The following is a 24727-nucleotide window of genomic DNA, read 5'->3' on the forward strand; positions in this document are numbered from 1 at the left end:
GAAAACCATTTTGAAAGATCATCTGGATCTCAGAAATGTGAAAGCACCATTGGTCCCAAAATCACTAAATTTTGTCGAAAAACAGCGTTGAGTTGACATCTGGGAAACAATGCTTTCCGACTACCTGTATATCATTAAACGTATTATTACTGGCTATGAGTCCTGGATCTGTGCTTAGACCTGGATAAACAGACGAAAACAAACGATAAATAGGTCGAATATCGTGGCAAAGGTGAGCTGAGTCCGAAAAAATACGTCAAAACATGTGTAAAATCCCGATTAGGTTGACAGTTTCCTTCGATTATCGAGATTTGGTGCATTGTGAATTACTTCCGACCGGCCAAACTTTCAATAAGGAATATTTTTTGAGTATTATGCGCTGATTCTTCTAGAGTTTCTACCTAGTTTTTAACCATTATCGTGCCGTAAACAACGTATTCACCTGACCTATTCCGGGAATTTGAAGAATAAATTAAAAATTTAAAAATTATGAAAAAAGCCTTACTATTTTTTGCTAATAGTAATGTATGAATTTCTTTGTAGAATAAAGTATTTAAAATTAATATCTTTTGTCCAATAAAATTAGATTTATTTGTGCCGAATGGCAAAATTTATTTTCTTATACAGTTTTGTAGTATTCTTACCAGTAAATATTGTTAAAAGTATTTTTTTTTTTTATAAATTAATTCAATACTTTGGTGTTTCATAAATTATTTCTGTTGTTAACTTCATGAATTATTTCTAAAATTGCGATCTGTGAGAGGTATACATCCTGCTCACATTTTCTTATACTTCATTTGAGTTGCAATCACCTAAGAGAGCACGCGACTGGTTAATACCGTTAGGACGAAGGCAAATATTGAAACCACTTTTCCTGTAGCGCTCGAACAGGGCCATTCATCAGCGATGTTGCTAAAAATTTTGGTAGTTAAAACTGTTAAATTTGTGCTCTCAAAACAAAAATAAATGTGATTGTGATTTTTATGATTTTATGAAATTTTCATGAACACATTGCTAATAGATTTATACACATACATATATATAGCATTTTAAAGAAATATTTTTAATAATATTTCATATGATTAAGTTTTACAAATGATGCCTCTAAACATTTGCTTTGATTTTGGTTTTGCGTTTTAATAAAAATATGGCAATGCATATGGATATGGTAGGCTCGAAGTTAGAATGGGATAAACAACATGATCGTGCGGCTGTTGATGTGGCACATAAAATGTCGGTTCACAACTTACAGCGGGTACTTGTGGTGGTGTATAAGCTCTGGAAAAATATGTTTCAAAGGTTTCAATGCATTTGACATTAGTTTCGACTGATGTAATCATGTTTGGTTAGTTGCTTGAAATGCTCTCCATATTGTGCTTCCATAGAAAAGTACCGGCTTTTAAGGTTAGAATCGTGTGTTTACTTGTACTCTTTTAGTTTGTTTATGTTAGAATTTTAAGATATTTTAATGACGACAAGTATGGAGTCTCTACCAAATTAAAAAATCATTTCAAGATCTATTCTTGACAAAATCTTTAACTATATTGTTGGATTAGGCGATATAGAAGTAGATCGCATCTACTTAACGATTTCCGGTTGCCAAATTTAATAGATTTGTTCGATGTTAAAATATTAAAAGTATTAAATGGGAGAGATGAGAGGATTATCAGTTAAGTGCTTGGAAAGGGAAAATAAAAAGCATTTTTGTTTCCAAGGATAATACGAAAAGGATTGATGGTTGTCAGAAGTGTATAGCCCTAAATCAAATATTTAAGTTCTCTAATTATGAGTTTATTTCTTCTATTAAAATAAAGTATTTATATAACCCCGAAAATGTTACGAAAATGTTTCTAGAATACTTTGAAACATTGTGATCGGAATCAAAGCCTCTATCCAACATTAGTAGTATCTATTAACCCTCGACAAGCAGGTCGGTATAAGAAAGTATTCATGTACTTATTGTTCATAAGTCGCTCATACATACGGTATACATTTCAAAGAACAGGTTCGACGCTAATTTTGCTAATGTTGTTCGATTTCCTGAAGCGTTTGAATTAATCTCACAACTCCTTGTGTTGGATATGTTTTCATCACCAGAAAGCACACTTCAAGGAACTCTGTGAAATGTTGATGGTTTGGCAGAATTTGTTTTATTTTCAAATTCTTGTACTGTTAGAGTTATGTAGATCCGACTGTCATGAGATTAGATCGAAAAATTTTACGATTTATTGTTCTCCCTGTGTTTATGCTTTTTCATAGCTGTTCTCCCAAAACCAACTCGAACTACTCTACGAGTATGGCCATATATGCAAAGGGGATAAGGGGTCTTAGCTTAACGGGTGATCGTAATACCCAAAGTGCAGATTGAAATAGAATTATGTATATCAAAGTGATTAATATTACGAAAGTAATTGGTTTGCTGGCGGTTTGTCCCTACTGTATTAGCGTCGAATAGTTTTTTCGTATGCTACACTTTCTTTCTTTGGKTCTTTGGTAGCTCTAAAAAGTGTCTGCAAGTATAAAATCTTAATTGCACGTTGAAGGTCCTTCGCCTTACAGTTTTCTTTGTTTTCTTATTATCAGATAGAAAAATTTAAATTTTTTTTATAAATTTTATAACGCAAAGAAAAAAATCAACATGATTCGGAAAACTAATATTTTTTCAGGAAATTGACTGCTCTACGAAATGGTATTGGAGGTTTAAAATGTTATGGAAAGAGTGTGGCCTTACCTCCTTAATTGCAAAAGCGATGCCAAGCAGTTTCGATGGGAATACCATCTTTCACTATTTTTTCTTAGTGTATGAAAAAGATAGCCACGCTTAGCACTATATAACGATTAGCTTCGATAGCTATCTAAAAATTTAGATTAGGTTACATGGACATTATTTTTAAAGTGTATTTAATCGGAACACAAGCCTACGAGTGGTACAAATCCTTCAAAGATGGTGGAGAGATCGTTGAAGGCATGCCTCGTCCTGGACGACCTTCGACGCCTTCAACTGATGAAATATTAAAAAAGTTAAGGATATGGTGCTTGAAAATCGTCAGGTATGTGATAAAGAGATGACAAGAGAGGTCGATATCTCTCGCGAGTCCATTTAGTTAAGTTGGTGGCTACTTTGCATATGAAATGCGTTCATGCTCGACTCGTCCCGAGGGGCAATGCTTGAGAACATCCCTCGAAAATGGCCAGAATTGTGGAAGAACAATTCAAGGTTTCACACGATGATAATCCACCATGCCATCGATCCACGATCCCGAATTTAAAGACAAAGAATAACATCGATCAACCTCCGTATTCACCAGATTTGGTTCCGTGTGACTGAAATTACTATTCCCTGGAATCCGTTTTCAGTTGGTTGAAGAGAAAATTTAATATTTATAGAAGGCGCCCAAGGCCTTCACAAAAAGTGCATATGAAAAGTGTTCCATAAAAATAAAGGACTGGGAAGATCGTTGGTATAAGTTTAGTACATTTGGTGGAGATTACTTTAGAGGCGACAAAATAAATATTTATGAATAATTAAATATTTTGGGTTTTATTTACTATTTCCGGGTATTTTTTTGTTATATATAAATTTACTTTGGTTGGTAGTTAAGGATACTAAACATTTTTAAGCTTATACCTACCCTTGAAGGAACCGGCTGTTAGCGTTTTACTCAGTGCTGTTTATTTACGAAACATGTATGTGTGTGTGCTGTGTCACCTCTAATTAAAACTAAATATACACAAAAGAAACCAGAATGGTACATACAAACAAGTGCACAAGTACAAAATAAATACCCAAAATAAATACAAACACGAATATGTAGATAACTAAGCAAAGTACAGTTTAATGTTAATTTGGCAGATTCGATTAACCACAAACGATTTTATTCGAGTTACTTTACAACAAAGCCACATAGCGAACTTGTTTCTGCTTATAAACAATAATTAGTGCAAAAAACATGAGTATATAAATCTTCAATAAAAAAATCAGAAAGAGAAAGATATATGAAAGGAAAATAGAATTCGTGAATATAATAAAATAACAGAAGTGCAATAGAACAGCAGAACAGGAGAAAATAATACAAAATACATAGTATAGTTACAATATACTTAAATGAAAAGAGTGGAAACTACAATAATTCGATTCACTGAGTGACAAAACAGTTATAAAAAGCAGTTACAGATAATGTTTAGCGTTTGTTGAAGCTTTCTTAGTGTAGGTGTGTATGCATGTTGTGAGTATATTTATTTACTTAACACCGATGACACCACATGCCAGACGTCCACCGGCATTTCCAGTCTTCTTCGAATCAGGATGGGTACCCTTGCCCAAATCATCGGTCAATTCGTGCACGACCAAACCACGTCCGACGATTGTACGTTTGCCGGTTAAACTGATTAAGTGGTCGGTGAAAGTTGTGTCGACAATGCCATTCGCATCGGCCTCAATATTACCGAGATCGCCAACGTGACGCACTTCATCGCCAGGCGCACCGTGATCCATCTATGGAGGAGACATTCTTTTATTAGTTATGTAAATTAGTATAGAATATTAATTAGATATGGATATATTAGCAAAGTTTCATGACATTGCAATTGAATCGTTTTCGAGTTATATGTATATAGACCTCAAAGTGAATCTACCTCTTTTTTTTTAGTTATAATGGAATAAAAGAGAATGTTAGCTTCGACTGCTCCAAAGTAATATCATTCACAAATAGAATATCCATCCTAAATTTCGTTTCGATTGAAAAAGCTTTCCTTTCAAGTATTTTACTCTGATTGTTCAGGTTTTATGACAGCTAAATGCGATAGTGGGCCGAACAATCTGATCTGAACAATATCTTCGGAGATTGCTCATCGCCTTCGATAATAATTCATACAAAATTTCCTGAAGATATCTTTTCAATGAAAAATTTTTCTATACAAGTACTTTATATCGATCGTTCATTTGTATCAAACTATATACTATATTCGATATCGGTCGTTCCGATAAATAATTTTTGCTGAAAAAAGGACAGATGCAAAATTTTGATTGATATCTCAAAAACTGAGGATATCTGAGAACAGACAGAGGAACATGGCTAAATCGACTCAGCTTATCATGCTGATAATTTGTAAATATATATTTCTTTCTGGGAGTTACAAACATCGTGAAAAATGTAATATACCCTTTTCATGGTCAAAGCTAACATTCAACTACACCGAAACTATAATTTCCTTCATAGGTGCATATAGATAAATCAACTCAGCTCGTCACACTAATCTTTTTCTGGGTCTTACAAACTTCGTGGCAAACTTAATATATATGTTCCCTGTTCAGGATATAAAAATGATGAGTTTTTTGTATCGATAAAAACATTGTTTTAGCATATTCAACTGTAGAGCACTGATATGCATTTGGTATGGTTTTATATCTCCATACCAAATGGTGTACCTTGTACGCGAAGGTTACTAGAAGCGGTTACGCCAGTGAATATCGCAAAAATTCGTGAGATTGGGTAAACGTAAGTGGAAATTGAGTGAATTAGTTAACCACTTTGGCATCTCAAAACAAATCGTAGGCCATATTAGCCACGAACTCTTGCAAATGAAAAGTTTTGAGCTTCGTTTTTTATATAACGATGAAGGCTCCGCCTCAGCTGGTGGTCGACTAATATATTAAAGTTTTTACATTATAAACTATTGCGTAACCTTGAATTTAATTTAATTTGGAACATAAACTTTCTCCTACGATTTTTTAATATAATAATATATAAATGTGTCAAATAAGTACCTTATCGGGATTAAAATGTGCGCCAGTACTGAGACAGCCGCCGGTCAAGTCGCCCTTCTCATGCACATGGAAACCGTGCTTACCAGGAGTCAGCCCTTCCAAATAGACCCGCACGTGAACATTTTCGGAGCAGCCATTTTGAATGAAAGTAACATTTCCCTTTACCGTGGATGTACCCGCCAAGTAAGCAATCGCTTCCATTGTGGAACTTTTCTGAGATTGAGACACCGTTATTAACAAAGACGATACATAAAGCACATTAGTCACTTAAAAACATATCTAAATATATATGTCATTCATTGTTGAGACCTTACCTGTGCCAGGGCGCTGACCGCACACAAGGCCAATGTGACTATTAAGGCGTAATGAGAGTGCATTTTTTTGGCAATTCACTAAAAAGAGGGAGAGTAACAATTGAATATTAGAATATGAATATGCAAGCTATTTTAGTATTTACTTTTATGTGTTTGTATGTATAAAACACTTTTGTAGAATAATATGTCTAAATTAATCTATATTTGCATTATCTAAATTGTAAAATAAAGTCGAAAATTTGTTTTTTTTTAATATAATTAGCGTTTATTAATCCAATTTCCTCCTAGAACTTTCTGAGATCGCAGTTTAAAAAAAAATTGAAAGAATATAATTAGAATTATCGCGTTTAGGTCAAATATCCAGCGTTTTATAAGATAACTCTCATAGAAATCCTAATTCCTAATGGAAAGAGGGGCAGATTGATATGATTTTCACAAGCTTCTCTTGAGGAAAATTTTCCACCAAAATCATTCGCTGTAGACAGACACAGATCACTTGGTACCAGGTCCGGACCAACCTCACAACCAAAACCTTTTGACCAAGGCTAGACATTTCTAGACGATTTTCTAGAAATTTTTTCCCTTCACCTGGTTCAAATGCTGCCAGTACAGATACGACTTAAGGTTTGAGCCAATAGTAGATCATTCTCTACTAGTCTCACAAAACGCAATGCAAAACTCTCCACACCGTCAAACAATTTTGAATCAAACAATCAATCAAACTGTCAGAAAAGTTAAATTCTTTCATATTTTCATCAGTTCAAAAGGTCGAAGGTCGTCCAGAACGAGACTTGTCTTCCGACGATCTCTAGTCCATCTTTGAAGGCTTTGTACCATTCGTAGGCTTGTGTTTTTAATAAAACTAAACGATTCTACTACATACGAAATTTGGTTAGAAATACAAAAGTTGAAACAAATTTTTTGATCGATCTTTTTATCCATTGCACTAGTGAGGTGTGCTGACTTAAGTAGCTGCTGTAAACAAATTGGTTGACAGATAGCGCTCCTATTTGGCATAATAATTATGGACATTTTTTTACCGTTAAGGTGGGATAATTAGTGCGACAGTTTATTTTTTTATAAGAAAAATGTCGTTAAAAATCTAAAAATAGATAAATATAACAAAAAATTAAAAAGTGATATTTAAGCTGTTGAAATAGGTACATTTTTCCATGCAAGGAAAAAATTTTATACTTGACAACTGCAATAATAATGCATATTTAGAATCAGCTGTACAATAGTTGTTTTGTGATTTATTGCCTGACGTCAAAAGCCAGTGTCAACTACTTTCCTCCAAACCAGCTGTTACAACTAAAACAAATATATGTATGCACATATCATATATTTATTTCGGGAAGCGAATATACACAAACATACATTGCAAAATTTATGAATAAAATAAAAAATTCGCTGATAAGAAACAAAACACACGCCGACGCAATCTCCCCGCCATTTGTATTTACTCTGCCTGTCAGCATAACCTTAATTTTTAAATTTTTTGTGGGTCAGTGAGCATAAAGTGAGATTTGCCCAATAAAACGAAATTATTGCAAAGGTGAATTCACTTTTCATGCAAAACTGAGACATACCTATTTACTGGTATGTACCTACATATGTATATGTATATACAGACTATACATATGTATATACATATACGTGTGATTATATTCGTGCTTTTATGGCACTTTAGTGCTGAAGCACTTATTCTCTGTAATTTTGCTACAAATGTAGAAACTTACAGGGTTACGTCCACTTCAATTGTTGCCTTTCCAATTGCGCTGATTTTTTTGCATATCATTTTTGTAGGCTTGTTGTATTATACTCGTACATATTATTATATATTTTTATATCTAATTTGTGGAAGTGTGTTTCAGTCTCGCTGAGATATTTCATTTCCAATTTAATGATCCATAAATATTTATTGAAATATGCCTACTATGTATTCCGCAACATTTTCAACTGTATTTATATTCATTATGACCTTGCTTAGCACATACAAATTGAATGTTAACGAGGGTGGTCTAAACACTTTTAGATTTTTTAATAAATTTTTTTATATAATATAACATTTTTGAGATTTTTTAATGTAAGACTTGCATTGATTACCTCTAATATTTTGTGTTACAAAGCTAGACAAAACACGTACAAAACCACTGTTGTCTTAAGAGTGCCACTTGAAATCAAATATATATTAATGCCACATATAGTACAAGTGAGAAATAAACTACGTGCAAGTTATATAGTGAGACTAAGGTAAACAAGCGTACATAAAAGGCTAAGTTTGCAAAGAAATGAACGTGCGTAGCCATATATTCAGTGAAAAAACGCTGCTGATACCAAAAAGTGATTAAATGAGAGTTATTCCGCCTCTACGTCAGACGAAACAAGCATTTCTAAGTGGTTTGGTCATTCCCGTACATATCATGTGTAAAGAGACTGTTATGGACGAAGCCATTAAAAGATGCAACAATATTATTATTACAATGAAATTAGTTCTTTAAAATTTGTATGTAACAAGTCAATTGAGAAGTCCCCGGCCTAGTATAGTATTGGTCTACAACTTTGCTTCCGGCGTTTTCCAATAGATGTTTCTAGTATCAAGCACTGGTCGATTAAATGGTTTTATATCGATCTTGGACATTTTTGTCAACATTAACCCAACAAAATATTTGTAGAGGTCTGTTTGCATCCCAAACTTATTCTCAACTGAAAGTGTCACTTTTTGAGCCGAATTCTCGACATTTGCGGGAAATTTTGCTTTTCTTTTTTAATTCCAAGAAAAGTGCGGCCGTCCACGCTTTACTGAGGCTGACACAACATAGATAATACTATTACTCTGCTACTACAATCTGTATGATTTCTATTAGATTACAAAAAATGGGATCATAAAGCATTTCGTGTGTTAAAGGGAAGGGAAAGCACTTTGGACCGTTTTTTTTTACAAATAAGCCTAACATTTAMAAAAAAAAAAAAAAAAAAAAAAAAAAAAAAAAAAAAAAAAAAAAAAAAAAAAAACAACGGCGGAAGCAAAGTTGTAGACCTTTTTTTCAAAATCCTTGTTTTGTTCTCTTCAAAGGTGATTGATAGGATGATTTTCAATACCATTTTTGTAGTACAATTTGCCCTTTGCTTCAAAATAAGCTTCAGTTTCGCCCATCACTTTTCATTTGACGAAAATTCATCAGTTTATTTTTGTTAGTTTTTCTCCAAGAGAACATTATTTGGGAACTGAGAATAGAAAATAGAAACTAGTCGATCACCTTCCATTCGACAAAAATTTTATCCCAGCGAACATTCTTTTGAGATCTGAGAACAGAAAATTGTCGCTTGGGTCCACATCTGCAAAACATGGTGGATGCAGAAACTCAATTTATGAATTTTTTTCATTGTTTTCATTAACTTTTGACAGTTTGCACTGTCTTGGTCAAAGAGCACATTCTTTTTCCTCAGATGCGGTCGCGTTTCGGTGATTTCGTCTTTCAAACGGTTTTATAACGCTTTGTCCTTCTTTAAAAAAAAATTCCTTGCGCATCTCAAAATACAGACGACATAGCCTTGTCAGCCGACTGTTGCGTTTTTCCACGCTTTGAAGCGGGTTTATCGTTTGTAGTTCACTCAGATGACGGCCGATTGGACTTCGGAGAGAAATGATGTTTCATCAATGGTCACATATAAATTAAAACGCTCAGGTTTATTACGCTTAGACGTTTCCAAACAAGGCTTCGTATCATCAAATCGTCGTTGTTTTTGGTAAAAAGTGAGCTCGCGAGACATCTACTTTCCACACAGCTTCCTCACACCGAAATATTCGTGAATTATACGTAGTACACATTCAGCTGATATCTTTAGGCTCTATGGTCATGCAAAATTATTATGTAGACTTTTTGGTGATATCATCGGTAAAGACCTCTTTTGAGGGTTCACTGCGTTCACCGTCTACGGTGCTGGTGAAACGACCACGTCTAAATTTAGCTTACCAAATTTTTATGGTTGATTTTCTGGAGAAGTATAGAAACTCGTCACTAAGCCAAGTGTTTGATTTAACTGTACTCGTATTTCTTCCCTTCAAAAATTAATATTCTATCAACGCGCAAAATTCCTTCTTATCGATTTTTCAGGAAAAGCAGAAGTTGATTCACTCAATATGACGTAATTCCCAAACTAATGATACGACAGCTGTCAAATTTATGAAAGTTTAGGGCCAACTAAAAATCATATTTAACTCTAGTAGCACCATCTATGTGTCTGGCCGAGGATTTTCCCATTGATCTTCTTCGAAAGTTCTATGCAAGGTATAACGCGCAAAAGCTTTCAATGTACTACCAATAACAACTTATAAAACCATGGTCAAATAATTAATACAAACTATTAAAAATTTGCTTGAAATTGTTCAGCTTTGGCCCCACCGAGTCTTTTAGGTTCTCAGGCCTCAAAAGAATACACGCTGGGAAGAAAACTGGTGATAATGACGAAGTAAACGCTGAAGTCTAAATCGTTAAGTCATTAGAAAGTAGGAAAGTTTTTAATTTATTATCTAAGACAACTGTTCTCGATATATTTAAAGAAGCATATGTATGTTCGTGTTTTAAGTGAGTTCTCCTGGTGTATCACAATTCGTGGCAAACACTGATAAGCTTAAGTATTTTGATAGATCTTTGACCTGACAAAAAAATTTATTAAAGCCATTAAATACATAAAAAATAATGAAATCAATAATAGCAGGTACGTAAATGCAGTAAGAATTATTTAAAATAATTTAAATAGGTAAGTATGCGGCACTTTAAGTATTAGTTTAGAATCACGTATTGCTTATCATGTCATAATCGGATTTGTTTTCTTGGTTTACTTTAATCACTTAAAAAATTTCTATGTGTGTGTATTTTTCTCATACATTTTAAAAGTTTTGTGCGATTTTATTTTTTTGTTATAAAAAATATAGTGAGTAATTGTGAGTATAAAATTTTTGGAGAAAGTAGTAATTCTACAACGAAACGCAACCTTGATAACATTTTCTGTGCTACACCAAAACTAGCACATAATCAGTAATTAAAATAGTCTCAGGGTAGAATTTAACGTTTTGTGAAAGTAAATTTCAATTCCGTTGCTAATAATACAGATCTCATTAACGATAGTATGACAATTTTTACACTGCAATATCGCTTTGGCGATTACGGCGTTAAACTCAAATACCAAATAACAAACATATAAAATGATTTCTGGGTAATTTGACAAATGAAGTGGCAATTAGCAAGATTTCTAAATATTTGTTCAGACTGACTTCGAAAAATAAAGCATAACATGAATTTTTTGCTATATGATCGTGATCTGGCTAGTTTTCCTGGTAATAAAGATAACGGAAAGATAAATTAAAGATAAACAGGAAAATTTTCCAGACTAACAGTTTGCTTTGGAAGTAAAAAAAAAAAATTTAAACCTATTTCTTTTTTCTTAAAAGAATAATTTTTGTTGTTCTGAAACGTCGATCTAATTTTTTTGAAATTCCATTGTATGTACTTTATATAATATCCAATAAAAAATAACAAATAAATCAATATACCAAAACATCTCTGAACTATCTCGGTAACAATGATAAAAAATTTGTTTCCTAATGAATGAAGTTTTGTAGGAGAGTATTCAAACCTCTGTCAATGACGATAACATCAAAAACATTCTGGTTAATTTTTTTGGAAATATTTTCGGTAATATTTAGGTATGAGGGAAAGCAGAGAGAACATCTGTTATGGATGAACTCAACACATTTTCGATAATATTTTGGTTAATGTTTTGGGTAATATTTTGGGTATGAGGCCTGTCAATGCTACACTCGTATCAAAAATCCTACAATTTAGCAAAAACGATGTCGAGTAGAGGTGGTATGATATATGCTGTAGAACAAACCAGCTCCAAGTTAAGCTGAAACCGAAAAACCAAAAATTTACTCGCAGCTCAGGAGACTATTCAATCTGAGGTTTAGTACAAATGTATGAAAAATTGGATTTAGCCTTGGCATGCTTGTATTGGCTAAAAGGGAGCCTATTTTGAAAGCAGTTTGAAGCTTTGTATAAAAATACGTAAATTTATTTTTATTTTTCAGTCCAGTCAAATCTGAGCTGATGGTATCCATTTATACCAGGTTTCAGGTTGTATCTTATACCTAGGAAATTTCAAAAAAGCAAAAATCGTTTAGGTTACTTTGGATTGATTGTATTCTATATTTATTTTCCGTGCAAATTTACTCGGTTGATTCAGAGTTAATATATTTTTTTGTTAGAAAAGTAATTCGTTATTTTGTATTAATGGTTGAAATTCTTCTGGTATGTGCTTTCAGTGGAATTGCTGTTGCAAAATGATTAAAAGGGCTTTATGCCTATCAATACTTATTAGAGATCTGCCAATAATAAAAAATATAGAGAATTTGACAGTTTTCGGGATATTTGGGCTTACAATTCTATGAAAGTTTTCGGTTGGTGTTTTATTATGAACGTTGTTCTCCAAATTTTGATATTCACTTCAGGAAATACGTTATTAAAGGACTGAGGGCTTAAACGGACGGATTTAAGACAGTTCTATAATAATTGTACTATATGTGTTGGCAGTTTTAAACTGACTTGACTTGATCAGTACTAATTTTTCATTTATTTATATCGATTATTTTATTCTATTATATACTAAAGGTTGAAATTCCTGTGTGCACTATATCTCTTATAAGTTCAGATGAACTAGGAATTGGAAAAGCGATCAAGGTACCTTTGGAGGCTAATGTGATTTATATGTATTTAAAAGAGCATCTAAGTTGATTTAGCTAAGCCCGTCTGTATATACGTGAAATACTCTCTCAGTTTCTGAGATATCGGGCTAAAATTTTGTGCACGTCCTTTTTTCCATAAGAAGCCGCACTTCTGTCGCAACTACCCATATCGGACAACTATTGTATGTTATAGCAATACAAACGGAACAATCAAAATGAAGTTGTTGTGTGGAAAAGTTTGTAAATTGACAAGAAATGTGACATGGATTATCCTTAAAATCGTCTATACAATATCCGAAGAAATTGTTCACATCGAATCACTATGGCATAAAGCTACCACACAAATTAACCGTTGAAAATCAAGTTCTTCTATAGAAAACTTTCTAATGCGATAAGATATATTCACGAAGTTTGGGTTATTGTTATTGTTTAAGGCAAAGCTGCAATATCTGAAAAAATTGATCATATCACGTTACCATAGCATATAGCGCATTTGATATATGGTTGATATATGCACAACCAGTTTTCGAAGGCTTTTAGCCAGCGCCTTAAAGACTTGCTCAGAAGAATGTACTAGATGTTTTCAGTAATAAATATAAACATAAGCAATAAGGCGGTGACAATATATGTATGTATATGCACCATACAGATGTACATGCCTACACAGTATTTTGAGTGCAAGCCAGAAGTCAATGCCGAGTTTTAAGGCACAAAATTGTGGCTTAACCACTTTACTTCAAAGCACTTCAGTACAGCTACGATGTAAGTATGGAAATATGCCAAGTACTTTATAAAAAAAAAAAAAAAAAAAAAAAAAAATATAATTTATTAAGCAAGTATTTTTCAAACTGTATTAAAGTCACAATTGTGCCCTACTAAGTATATACACTTCTTAATGAAGTCATTATTTCGCAAATTGTCATTATTCGCAATTGTCATTATTTATAAACATATTTTTTTTTTTTCATATTATATAGTACCTGATTTCTTTGCGCACCTACACTGATTATAAATGCGCCTCACCTTAAGTAATTTTTTGCACCACTTTAAATCCTCTTGCTCTTCAACTTTTACTTTTGTATTTTATTTATTTAACGCCTGCGCGCCAACTTCAACGACGATGCTCAATACAAAACTGAACTAAACGACAGTTGAACACAAACTGTTTATAAACTGTATTTACTCGCATCTGTGGCGATCAGGCGTAGCCGCCCACCGCGCCAATTGCCGCTTAAATCTGTAACCTGTCTGTCGGTGATGTAACGTGACGTGAGAACCAATCCGCTTGCTCGCATTCTAAGTTGTACCTGTTTTTGAGCATTTGGGTATGCAAATAACTTGTTATCGTGCTGTTTTGTGCTCTTGCATTCTGCACTTGTAAAAAATAGTGTAGAAGTTTTTGTTATTATAAAACAAATAAATTGACCTGTCACTGAGAATGCGATATATTGTGATCAGCGGTGCGGCTGATTGAGTTTAGATTGCTTGCCGTGAGCGGCGCTGAGTTGCGTTGAGAATGGTAACAGTGCAGTGAGCTTAGGGTGTTAAAGAGAACATTCCGTTTAACTGTTGATAGCGTTTGCAAATAACGCAATTAATATATACATATCCACTACCTGTATTTACATAAATAACAATTTAAAACGAATAAGGTGAGCTTCAATTTATGCGGAACGAAATATGAAGTACTCTCTCAAAGAATAATGGTTAAAGGAGTGTGCATGAATTTGAAATATCATAATAAATTTATAATTTCTGTAAACAGTTTTCGTTTTTAGATGAAGAAACGGGTCGCAAACTGGGTCCATGTCAAATTTTCTTATGCATATTAAGGGGTTACATGGGTTTTCTCTGTTAAAAAACAGCTTTTTTTCAACAATTATTTTCTCATATAAAAAATGAAATAATTTATTACAATTTTTTATTGTTACAAACGTACACTATGAAGAAAGAAGACAGGAGTTATCCTTACAAGATCATCTAAAGTGAAAAATACGTGTTTTCTCTAAACCCTTAACTTAGAACTTGGATGAAAGAAAAAAGATTAAAATAGGATTTTTGGGAGACTTTGTTACAAAAAATTTAAAAATTTAGTTTTTTTTCAAACAGTTGTAATCGAAAAAAAAAAAATTAATCTTCCGTCCAAGTCTTTACGAATTGTATCTCAAATACCTATGTAAAATTTCATCAAGATCGGTTGAATACTTCTCGAGAAACCTTTCCAACCTATTTCAAAAGCACACCTTCGAGAAAAACGTGTTTAAAGACCGCGTACCTTGGCTAGCTGCCGCGAGCGCACATGTTCTCAAGGCTGTATCTCTGAAACTGTTACACGGATCAACTCGAAAATATTTTAATATTCTAGAGGGGTTGTAGAGTTAAATAAGACAGTAAAATAACGATTTTTTTGAAACTTTTAAACCCATGTAATCCTTTAAAGGAGTATGCAGCTGTCAAAAACACCATTTCTGAAAAAAGTTTTGCTTCATTGAAAATCACATGTTAAAAAATACCAGTTATTATCGGAAATATTCTTTTCAAGTTCCAACGGATAGAGAAACCGTTGCAACAACATATTGATACATAACATCATAAATCTGGATTACGTTAAGATGCTCCCGTTATGGAAACGCAACCATAAGACTTAGGTGAAATATCTTATGAGTGTATAAAAAGTAAAAGTTGAAGAAGTTGAAGTTAGTTTATCACCTGAAACTTGTATATATGTTTATGTTTCGAAAGAAGTTTTACTCGCCTGATAATCGACCGACATTTAGATAACATTATTTATAACAGACAATATAAAATTTAAAGTTGATAAGCCATTAATAACCTGTGGTTTCTACAATATAATTTTATAGGAAAAACTTTACAAGACGCTACGACATGTTTCAGTAACTCAATACATGCATACTTCCGATTCCGTCCATTTGCAGTACCTTCTAACTAAGGTTATCGTTCTGTATTATTTTATGATGTCACAAATAATCGTTAGAACTACGAAACTGTTATACCATCCGTGCAACATGATGCAGGAGTATAAAAGTTGTTTCTAAAATAGATCATTTTATCGCAAACAATGTCAAGAAGTTGAAAAAATCATTTGATCCTTCACTTAAACCGAACCAGTTTCCATTAAAAATTCCCTATACTACTATGGGCAAAAAATAGTAAGAGTTTTTAATTTAAATTTTAGGCTTAACCTTATTCGTTAGAATATTTTTTTATACACTGTCAGTGACATCGGTGAAAAATAATCATTAGTGTTTAGTTTACGATTGTCTCTCTGACGTACATAAAGTACGTTCAGCTATTTTTACGTTGAGTGCTGTTAATCAACAAAGAAGCTCCGTTAAGTTTTGTGTATGGAATCAGGTGCTGAAACGTTCAGAATGTTGGAAATACCTTTGGTGATAATTATTTATCGTGAGAAAATGTTTTAATTGGTACAAATTTTTCAAAGAGGGACGAGAGTGCGTTGACAACGAACCACGTCCAGGACTATCAAGATCAACTGATGACAGCGCCCCTTCTGGCAACTTTGGAATATCATTTTGAAAGATTATTTTTAAGCCCAAAGTACAAGCACGACTGGTTTCAAAATCACTCAAGTTTTTGTAAAAACAGCGTCACGTTAACAATGCTTTCCGACTACCAGGATGTCATGAAACGTATTATTACTAGCGAAGAGTCTTGGATCTATGCCAACGACCCTGAAATGGACGATTAATCGGCCCATTATTGTTGCAAAGCTAGGCGTAGGCCGAAAAAACCACGCTAAAGCAAGCCAAAATCTTACCGACCGCTTCGCGGAAACCGGTAGACTATTCCGGAACTCAGTTTAATAACTGTTTCGAGGATTGGAAAAAACGGGTGTATTGTGATTATTAGAAATTAGGAATTTTAAAATTATGAACAAAGTCTTACTATTTTTACGCATAGTAATAACTTGTAATCCATAATTTTCTAGCTGTTTTACGATCTTATATCGAGAAAGAATCATCGCATTATATTAGGTCATGAATATGAAACATTTTTTCGTTATATTAGAATTATTAATTGTATTTTTATGTAAAATCAACTCATCGTATATCTTTCTTAATTATCATAATTCGGCAAAAGGAAACTATCCATATTACTTTAATGATTTAATACAGGTTTTACGGAATTTACTTCTGCAACTTCCTTGCATTTATTTATTTAATAAAATTATTATTATATTTACTATTTTTTTTTTATTTCCGGCTCAGTATGCGTAAATATTTAATAAAGCAAATATTTTCATATAAGCCTGTTTGAGTTATGTAACCCTTACTAAGTACGCTTAAGTAAGCAAGCTAAGACTAACTAATCATTGCGAGTATGAATGCATATGAGCATGTTTAACCAAATATTTACTTACCTGCGTTTACTACCTACATATATGTACTACATACCAGGGGTGAATCAGTTTTTATGTCGCTATGTAGACATTGAATATTTTTAGAAAGAACAATAACCGCTTTTATAGTTTTTGACATATTTTCTTTAAATTGGTAATTTATTTGGGTGATTTATTTAATAAAGCAACAATAATTTGTCTGCCTACATTGGTCATGGTAATCTCTTTTTTGGACTTTCCATATCTTTTGCCAGAATCTAGATATATTTACCCTCGAATTGATTTTGGAACCAAACTTTGGGTTCAGCCAACTAGGCGCATTCTTTGCTTTTCAAATATCCTAACAAAAATGTGAAAGGAATTTAATTTTGAATATCTAAACTGTTAGTCCATGTCACCTTCTTAATATACAATACGGGATAGCTTGAAAGTGACATGTGTTTTTTTTTTTACATTTGGCTTTCAAGAAGAAATTAAATTTAAAACTGATTTCGGGCAAGTGACCGCCGCGGTTGATTCGATTAAATTCCAGCCAAGATGTCCACTTAGAAGTAATTTTGTTAGCAATAATGCGTCGTCTCGGGCTTATAAGCGTCGAAAAGCGTCTTCGCATATCCCTAACCAAAGCTCAAGTCGCGAGATAAAACGCTCAAGAAAAGTTTCTTCCATGGTATGGCTGATAGCATGGTTTTGTTGGAAGCAAAAGTCGTACACAGAGACTCATTGAGAATGAGAAAAGTGAGCTCACTAAAGACAATTTCTTATGAAAATCAGCATCAGTGGCCATTTTGGGTTGTTGATCGTTCGGCTTCAATTCTGGCACGAGTTGGATGAGGGCTAAACTTCCATTAAGTGGAAGGACACAGGTCCGATTGTTGCGCACGATGCGCACGATGGCAGAGAGACTCATTCAGGTCTTTTTCGATACTCTGCTTCACAGCAGAAATAGCGTTTTCGGCGCTTTATGACGCACCCTGTATTTATGTAAATTTGCGAAATTGAAAGAAAATTATGAGCGTGCGTATGTGATTAAATGTAAATAAAATGTAACGGGCGCGTTAAAAATGTGCGAAACGTGCGTTGGAACGCAATTTTCTTACAGTGCTCCCAAACGCAGTGAAGTTACTTGAATAATATATATGGTAGATAATTCTTATCCGTTGTTTATGTATACTGTATTTTTAAGCTTACCTGCACACAAAAAACTAGTAATAACAATAAACGGGGGAAGGAGGGGCTAAGTTTTGGTGTAATCGCACATTTTATACTCTTGCGACTTGTAAGGATGAAAGCCAGCGAAATATCTTCGGTTGTTGGCAATTTTAAAAAATGTAGCGAAACGGTTGAACTTCATTGTTCGACGAAATCGTGAATGGATTAGAATACAATTTCGAATCATACTAACTTATTTTGAAGGTCTTAGACTTGCTTAGTTTCAGTGCTATATCTTAATCACGTCAACGAAAATTATTCTAAATCATCTTCAAATGAGCTATATCTGTCATTTGATTAATTTGATGAAATCAAACCGTAAAAATTCGGAAATCATTCTATAAAATACATGTATTGAAGGTAGAAAGATGATAGTCTACTCTATTCCATTAATTTTTAATATTGCTCAAGTATACCATACTGGAGAACTTATTTTCAAAAATTTGTATAAATATACCTGTGCCCAAAAAATAAGGTGACATTTGAATTATTATTTTTTGTTGGTAGTACTGTCAGTCGCATTTATGTCAAATTTCATGTCAAAATATTTGATGAGGCTATGTCTAAAAAAATGTTTACAAGTGGTATAGTGAGTTCCAAGCCGGCCGTGAACGTGTTGAAGACGAAGAGCGTCCAGGGCGACCATCAACCTCAACCGACGAAGCTCACGTTCAAGAAATCAAAGATTTGGTGTTGGAGAACCGTCGGTTAACAATTAGAGACCTTGCTGATGAAGTTGGCATATCGAAAGGCTCAGCCTATACCCTTTTGAAGAATGTTTTGGGCCTCAAGCCCGTCAAATCTCGACTGGTACCGAAAACATTGAATTTTTTGGAAAAAAGGCGTCACGTTGAAGTGTGTGAAATGATGCTTTCCGACTACCAGGGTGTCATGAAACGCATTATAACTGACGATAATACTTGGATCTATGCTTACGACCCCGAAACAACCGATCAATCGAGCGAATATCATGCCAAAAGAGAGCCGAGACCAAAAACATCGCGCCAAAGTCGCTCAAAAATAAAGGTCTTGTTGATTGTTTTCTTCCAACCGGTCAAATAGTCAACAAGGAATATTATTTGAATGTTATGCGTCGTTTGCGTAACGATATCAGCCTAAAAAGGCCACGATAATGCATCATCCCATACTGCCCTCGTAATTCGTGATCATTTCGAAAAAAACTCAACCCATATCGTTCCGCAACCACAGTTTTCACCTGATCTGACGCCGTGCGACTTCTGGCTGTTCACGAAGCTCAAAAGACCGCTCCATCGACACCGGTTTTATACGATAGAGGAGATTCAAGCCGCAGCGAAGACGGAACTGAAGGCCATCCCGGAAAGTGACTATAACCAGTGTTTCGAAGATTGGAAAAACCGTTGGCATTGCATCGGGAGGGGATTACTTTGAAGGGAATGAAATTGATTTGGATAAACAAAGAATTTTCAAAATAAATACAATGCCACCTTACACCTTGGGCACAGTATATACATAAAAATAAATTTTTGGAGTAAAGTCAGTCTGATATTTCGAAATCCTGAAAATCGGTTTCAGGGCTAAAGAAAGTTTTCGTACGATTTCATAAATTTTTGGCACAAAGATATACTGTGAATCTGAACTGAAAAACACTAAATTTTAATTAACACTTCGGCGGATATACAAGGCGCTCTCCAAAGTAAACAGGACTTTTTGAAGCTAACGCCCACTGGTGGCGCCATCTATATGTCGACTGATGCGTTAGAACCTGCTGTCTGTATCGATTGTCCAGTAAGAATTTCAAGACATTCCATTGATTGGAAGTGAAGTTATTGCGTTTCAAGTGTCAGTATGTTTGTGTTATCGGTGCGAAAATGAGCTTCGAACAAAGAGCCAACATTCAATTGTGTTTTAAAATCGGTACAACTTTTACCAAAACGTTTCAATTGATAAAATAAGTTTATGGCGATGATTTCCTATCCGGTAGCAGAGTTCATTAATGGTTTCAACGTTTGAAAAGTGGTCGTGAGGTCATAAATGACGATAAATATGTGGGTCAATCAAAATCCGTGATCACCGGAATTCAATGAAATTGAACAGCTCCAAAATATCGATTTATCGCATTTCGATCGAAGATTTGGGCTTACGTTAGGTTTGTGCACGGTTTGTTTCGCACAAATTGACTGACAACCAAAAATTGCTCACAATCCACCATTCGATCGATGCTTGTGACCGATTATTTGACCACAAATCACATTTTAACCAATAACCACTCCCTGCGACTTCTTCCTTTTCGGAAAAATGTATTCGCCCATGAAACGAAAACCTTATGCAGATGTAGAGGCCATTCACAAGGCTTGCAGAGGCAAACGAACTAACATACTTGTTCGACATGCTTTTGGACCAATAAAAAAGCTGAATTGAAGCAGAAGGAAACTACTTTGAATAAAATAAATTGATTTTGTCGAAAAAACCATTTTTTTCTGTTATTTTTTTTTAAAGACCTCTTTAGTTTGGAACACACCTTGTAGTATATGTGGTATAAAGTCAACTGGATGTTTAAAAATATTTAAATTAAGTAACTATGTGGGGGCTATAAAAATTATTGTTCTGGTTCAAATCATTTTTCACACAAAAGAATATTATTATCAAAAAAACATTTTCCCTCTAATATGTAAATCTGACCGATATTTCCAGCAAAAAGTCTGCCATATGAACTGATGTCCACAGTTTTGGTCATAAGGTGGCATATAAAGGCATTCTTCGTACAATGTTGTATCCGGTGATACATATTAATTGCTTCTTGATTTCTGTACTGGAAAGTGAAAGAATCAGATAGTATTTAAAAATATGGGAAGCAGGTGTGGTTTTTTTTTTGAATTCGCCCACTGGAGTTACAATCAGATTTTTGAAGAGGTCTCTCGACCTTCTTTGTGGCCGTTGTCCCGTTGTGAGCTTGTGTTTTTGATAAAACTTAATAGCTTGTTCTTACATTCGCAGCGATTCCGCACACGAAATTTGGTTAGAAATACAAAACTTGACAGAAATTCTTTGTTCGATATTTTTATCGATTGTAAAAATCGCAACGCACTACTGATGTGTACCGAGTTAACCGCTGTTGCCAACAACCTGGTTCACAGATCGCACTCATATTTGGCACCGTAATTAAGGACAGTCCTACCAACTGAGCGAGATACAGTTTTTTGAAAAATCATTTACCCGGTCAATTTAATTACAATCTCCGAGTGCTTTTTGGTCACAGTTTATATACATATATTTTTTTCTATTTCGATTAGTTTTAGGCCATACCTACAACCGTTAGATGAACAAAACAGTAGCACAAACACTGTAGCAACATATTGCAAGATCAGAAAAACGTTAATTTCGGCTGCACTGAAGCTAAAATACCCTTCACAAGTGCATTTTTTATAGAAAAATTATAAAAAAAAAAACTTCATCTTGATTTTGAGCATACAGTTTATGTGGCAGTTATATGTGATCGACACACTGATCAATTTCTGAAGTTTCCTTCAGGGTGTTAAAAACTTCGTGGCAAACATAATATACACTGTACAGGATATAATAATAAAATTTTAAGTTTTGTTTGTGATTTTATTGTGTATTTACATTTAAAATATTTTTGTTATTACACAGTTGTGCTAAAAACATTATTTTGTACAATTTAAATGTGTTCAAAAAACAAATATCATTGCTAATTAATTAATAAATATTTGCAAATTTATAAATATGTGTATATACGATTAAGTAAAGCATTTATATCTGTCTCTTATACACATCTAGATGTGTATAAGAGACAGATATTTTTGTTATTACACAGTTGTGCTAAAAACATTATTTTGTACAATTTAAATGTGTTCAAAAAACAAATATCATTGCTAATTAATTAATAAATATTTGCAAATTTATAAATATGTGTATATACGATTAAGTAAAGCATTTATATAATTTAGCACACCCTAGCTTCCCTAAGTACATAATTGTAAACATTGCAATAATTTTAAATATTAGGTAAACAATTTTTTCTTTCAAAAATTGATATAAAACTTGCACGCATCCGTTTAAAATAATTTCTTGATTATTTTTCGATAGCTACTTGGCTTATAAATTAAATGGTTAAGCCTCCCTCCCCACCCGCTTACTAGTAATGTGTCTCTTCGTTACGCTTAAAGAGAACATTCAGCAATTTTCATATATTCGCACGCGGCCTACCCAGCGACGCCGTTTGCAGCGGGTTACAATTCTCAAAGAGCATCGCAGTCTCACGATCGGCTGGTGACTTGTCGTTGATGTGTGCTCGTTTCATGGGACGCTTTCGTTCCGCATCGCAGTTGGGGGTCAATTCGACAGTTTGCAGACTTTGCGCGCGTTGCAGCGATAAACGCAGCGGTTTCTTTGGCGGTGTAGGTCGAACAGCGCGCACTTCGGAAATGGTATCACTGATCGGTTTGGACTCATTATCACTATCGAAATCCAGCGACTTGACGCTGCGCATGTCGGCTGGCACACGCGATTGCGTATTCGCTGTGGCAGAACAATCGCGACGACGTTCCATGCTGTGCGCGGAAAATGAGAGATAAATAAAATTTTTATTAGAAAAAATTTGGAATTATATAACAGTTTGAAAATCAGCATATACCCATTATAGTGATTCAAATGCTCGACGCTGCGCGCATGCATATTCGCGCGATGCTGTAGCGCGCTCGCTTTGCTCGTTGAACGCTCATAACGCTCACGCTCACGTTCGCGCGCATGCCGCTCTTTCTCGCTGCGACGATAATGGGTGTGTTGCATGTACGCAGAGTCGCTGTTGATCGAGATCTTGGAGGCGGACAAGGACTTCGGTGGCATGCAGGTGTAGGCAGGCGGCGCGCAGGCACGCGGTGTACGCTCTTGATGCAGATCCAATTGTGTATTCTCCTTGATGAGTGTTTTAGTGACATGCGCCACAGAGTTGCTTTTGCTCAACGCATTTTGCGTATTATTCTCACCGATCAATTCAATTGGCTTGCCACCAACTAGCGTTGTAATGTAATTGCCACGTTGAAAGATAAGCGGTTTGTTATCGGGCGGCGTCGAAGGCGGCGATGATATGCTGATGCTAGTCACATGACTATTCGTACCGTTATTTATATGCGCTGCCGTGGGCTGGTTTTGGGGCGTCTGCGGCATAGCTTGAGGTTGCTGTTGTTGTGGTTGCTCCTTCGCCGTTTGCAACTCACGCACTTGCTCCTCGAGATAGGATATGCGATGCTGTAGACGCATATTGTTCTCCTTCTCCTGATCTAGTTGTTTTTGTGGTATTGGCGCACATTTCTTGCGCAGCACCACTATTTGACATTTTCCCGAATTGCCGATGACTTTCTGGAGTTCCTCTTTGGTGCGACAGGCGATCATTTTGCCATTGACCTCGAGTATGCGATCACCTTTGTAGAGTCCATCACCTTCGAGCGCCCATTCCACATAGAAACCGGGCTGATCGGGTTTGGTGTGCGCGGCCCAGCGGCCGGTGGTCGCATGTACGGCGTGTAAGCTTAGCGTGGCGCCAGAATTGAGAATGCTACAGATATTTTGAAATATTAGTAAATTGTTGTTATTGGAGACTAGGTAGCTGATGTTACTTGTAAATGGTTTGTAATTCCGGCTTTGATTTCTCCAAACGCGCTTGCAAGGCGCGCGCCTCTTCCACAATCGATAGCATCTGCAGTTCCTCACGTCCCAGCGCGTACTCTAATTCCGCCTGCCGTATGCGTATATCGATATTACTGTAAAGTTATAAAGAAAAAGTGTTATGTTGGTAAAAAATTATACAATTTTATCGCAATATATCTCAGTTTATCAACTCCTTAAACTTACTCTGTAATATCGAGTTTCTCCAGCGCACTTTTTAAGTTCTTGATTTTGATTTTCTTATTCTCTGCTTCGGCTTTTAACCTTTGTAGTTTTTGTTCGGCCGCCGGCTTTTCGCTGTCATCGAGTGGCGGTCCGCTAGGGCGTGGCAATTTGCCCAAACACAATTGTATACGTAGATTTTGTATAACTGCCTCGCGATCTTGCAGTGCCGAGCGTAGTTCCTTCGTTTCACTGCGACACGAACGCGCGGAAAGTGTACCGCCCAGCGAGGACACTTTACGTCGGCGTCCCGTTGTGGCGGTTTGCGTTTGTGCGCTATTAATGAGGTTTGCCTCGGCATCGGACATTTTCGTGTCGACATTTTTATTATCGTTATGGGTGCTGTATTTGTTGGAACGGTGATTTAAAATTGTCTAAAAGTGAAAAAAAATGTGAAAATTAAAATCGAGGTTATAATT

The 24727-nt window shown here is 34.9% G+C and overlaps 2 protein-coding genes across 9 annotated transcripts in view; both read right to left on the reverse strand.

Annotated features, from left to right (window-relative positions):
- Positions 1-565: 565 nt before the first annotated feature.
- Positions 566-14002, reverse strand: LOC108978504 (superoxide dismutase [Cu-Zn], chloroplastic). Of its 5 annotated transcripts, none has more exons than XM_018948836.1 (5): positions 13853-14002; positions 6082-6159; positions 5768-5980; positions 4245-4495; positions 566-912 (listed from the first exon to the last, which is right to left on the reverse strand). In XM_018948836.1, the coding sequence occupies exons 2-5, from the start codon at positions 6142-6144 to the stop codon at positions 813-815; spliced, it is 627 nt and encodes a 208-aa protein (XP_018804381.1). In that variant the 5' UTR covers positions 6145-6159; positions 13853-14002; the 3' UTR covers positions 566-812. The 5 variants fall into 5 exon arrangements, with proteins under 5 accessions (XP_018804381.1, XP_018804380.1, XP_018804378.1 ...); XM_018948835.1 differs by lacking the exon at positions 566-912 and adding an exon at positions 1075-1278 and having other exon boundaries at positions 13827-14002; XM_018948833.1 differs by lacking the exon at positions 566-912 and adding an exon at positions 1076-1278.
- Positions 14003-22303: 8301 nt separating this feature from the next.
- Positions 22304-24727, reverse strand: part of LOC108978499 — a 67836-nt gene continuing 65412 nt past the window's right edge. For all 4 annotated transcript variants that reach the window (XM_018948822.1, XM_018948824.1, XM_018948825.1 and 1 more), the window contains 4 exons: positions 24273-24682; positions 24038-24181; positions 23056-23976; positions 22304-22972 (listed from right to left, as the gene is read on the reverse strand). In XM_018948822.1, the coding sequence (XP_018804367.1) occupies positions 22606-22972; positions 23056-23976; positions 24038-24181; positions 24273-24682 (1842 nt within the window). In that variant the 3' untranslated portion in view covers positions 22304-22605. The remainder of the gene's footprint in view (positions 22973-23055; positions 23977-24037; positions 24182-24272; positions 24683-24727) is intronic.

This window comes from Bactrocera latifrons, unplaced genomic scaffold (genome assembly GCF_001853355.1).
Source record: "Bactrocera latifrons isolate USDA-ARS-PBARC rearing strain unplaced genomic scaffold, ASM185335v1 scaffold_123, whole genome shotgun sequence".
Lineage (NCBI taxonomy): Eukaryota > Metazoa > Arthropoda > Insecta > Diptera > Tephritidae > Bactrocera > Bactrocera latifrons.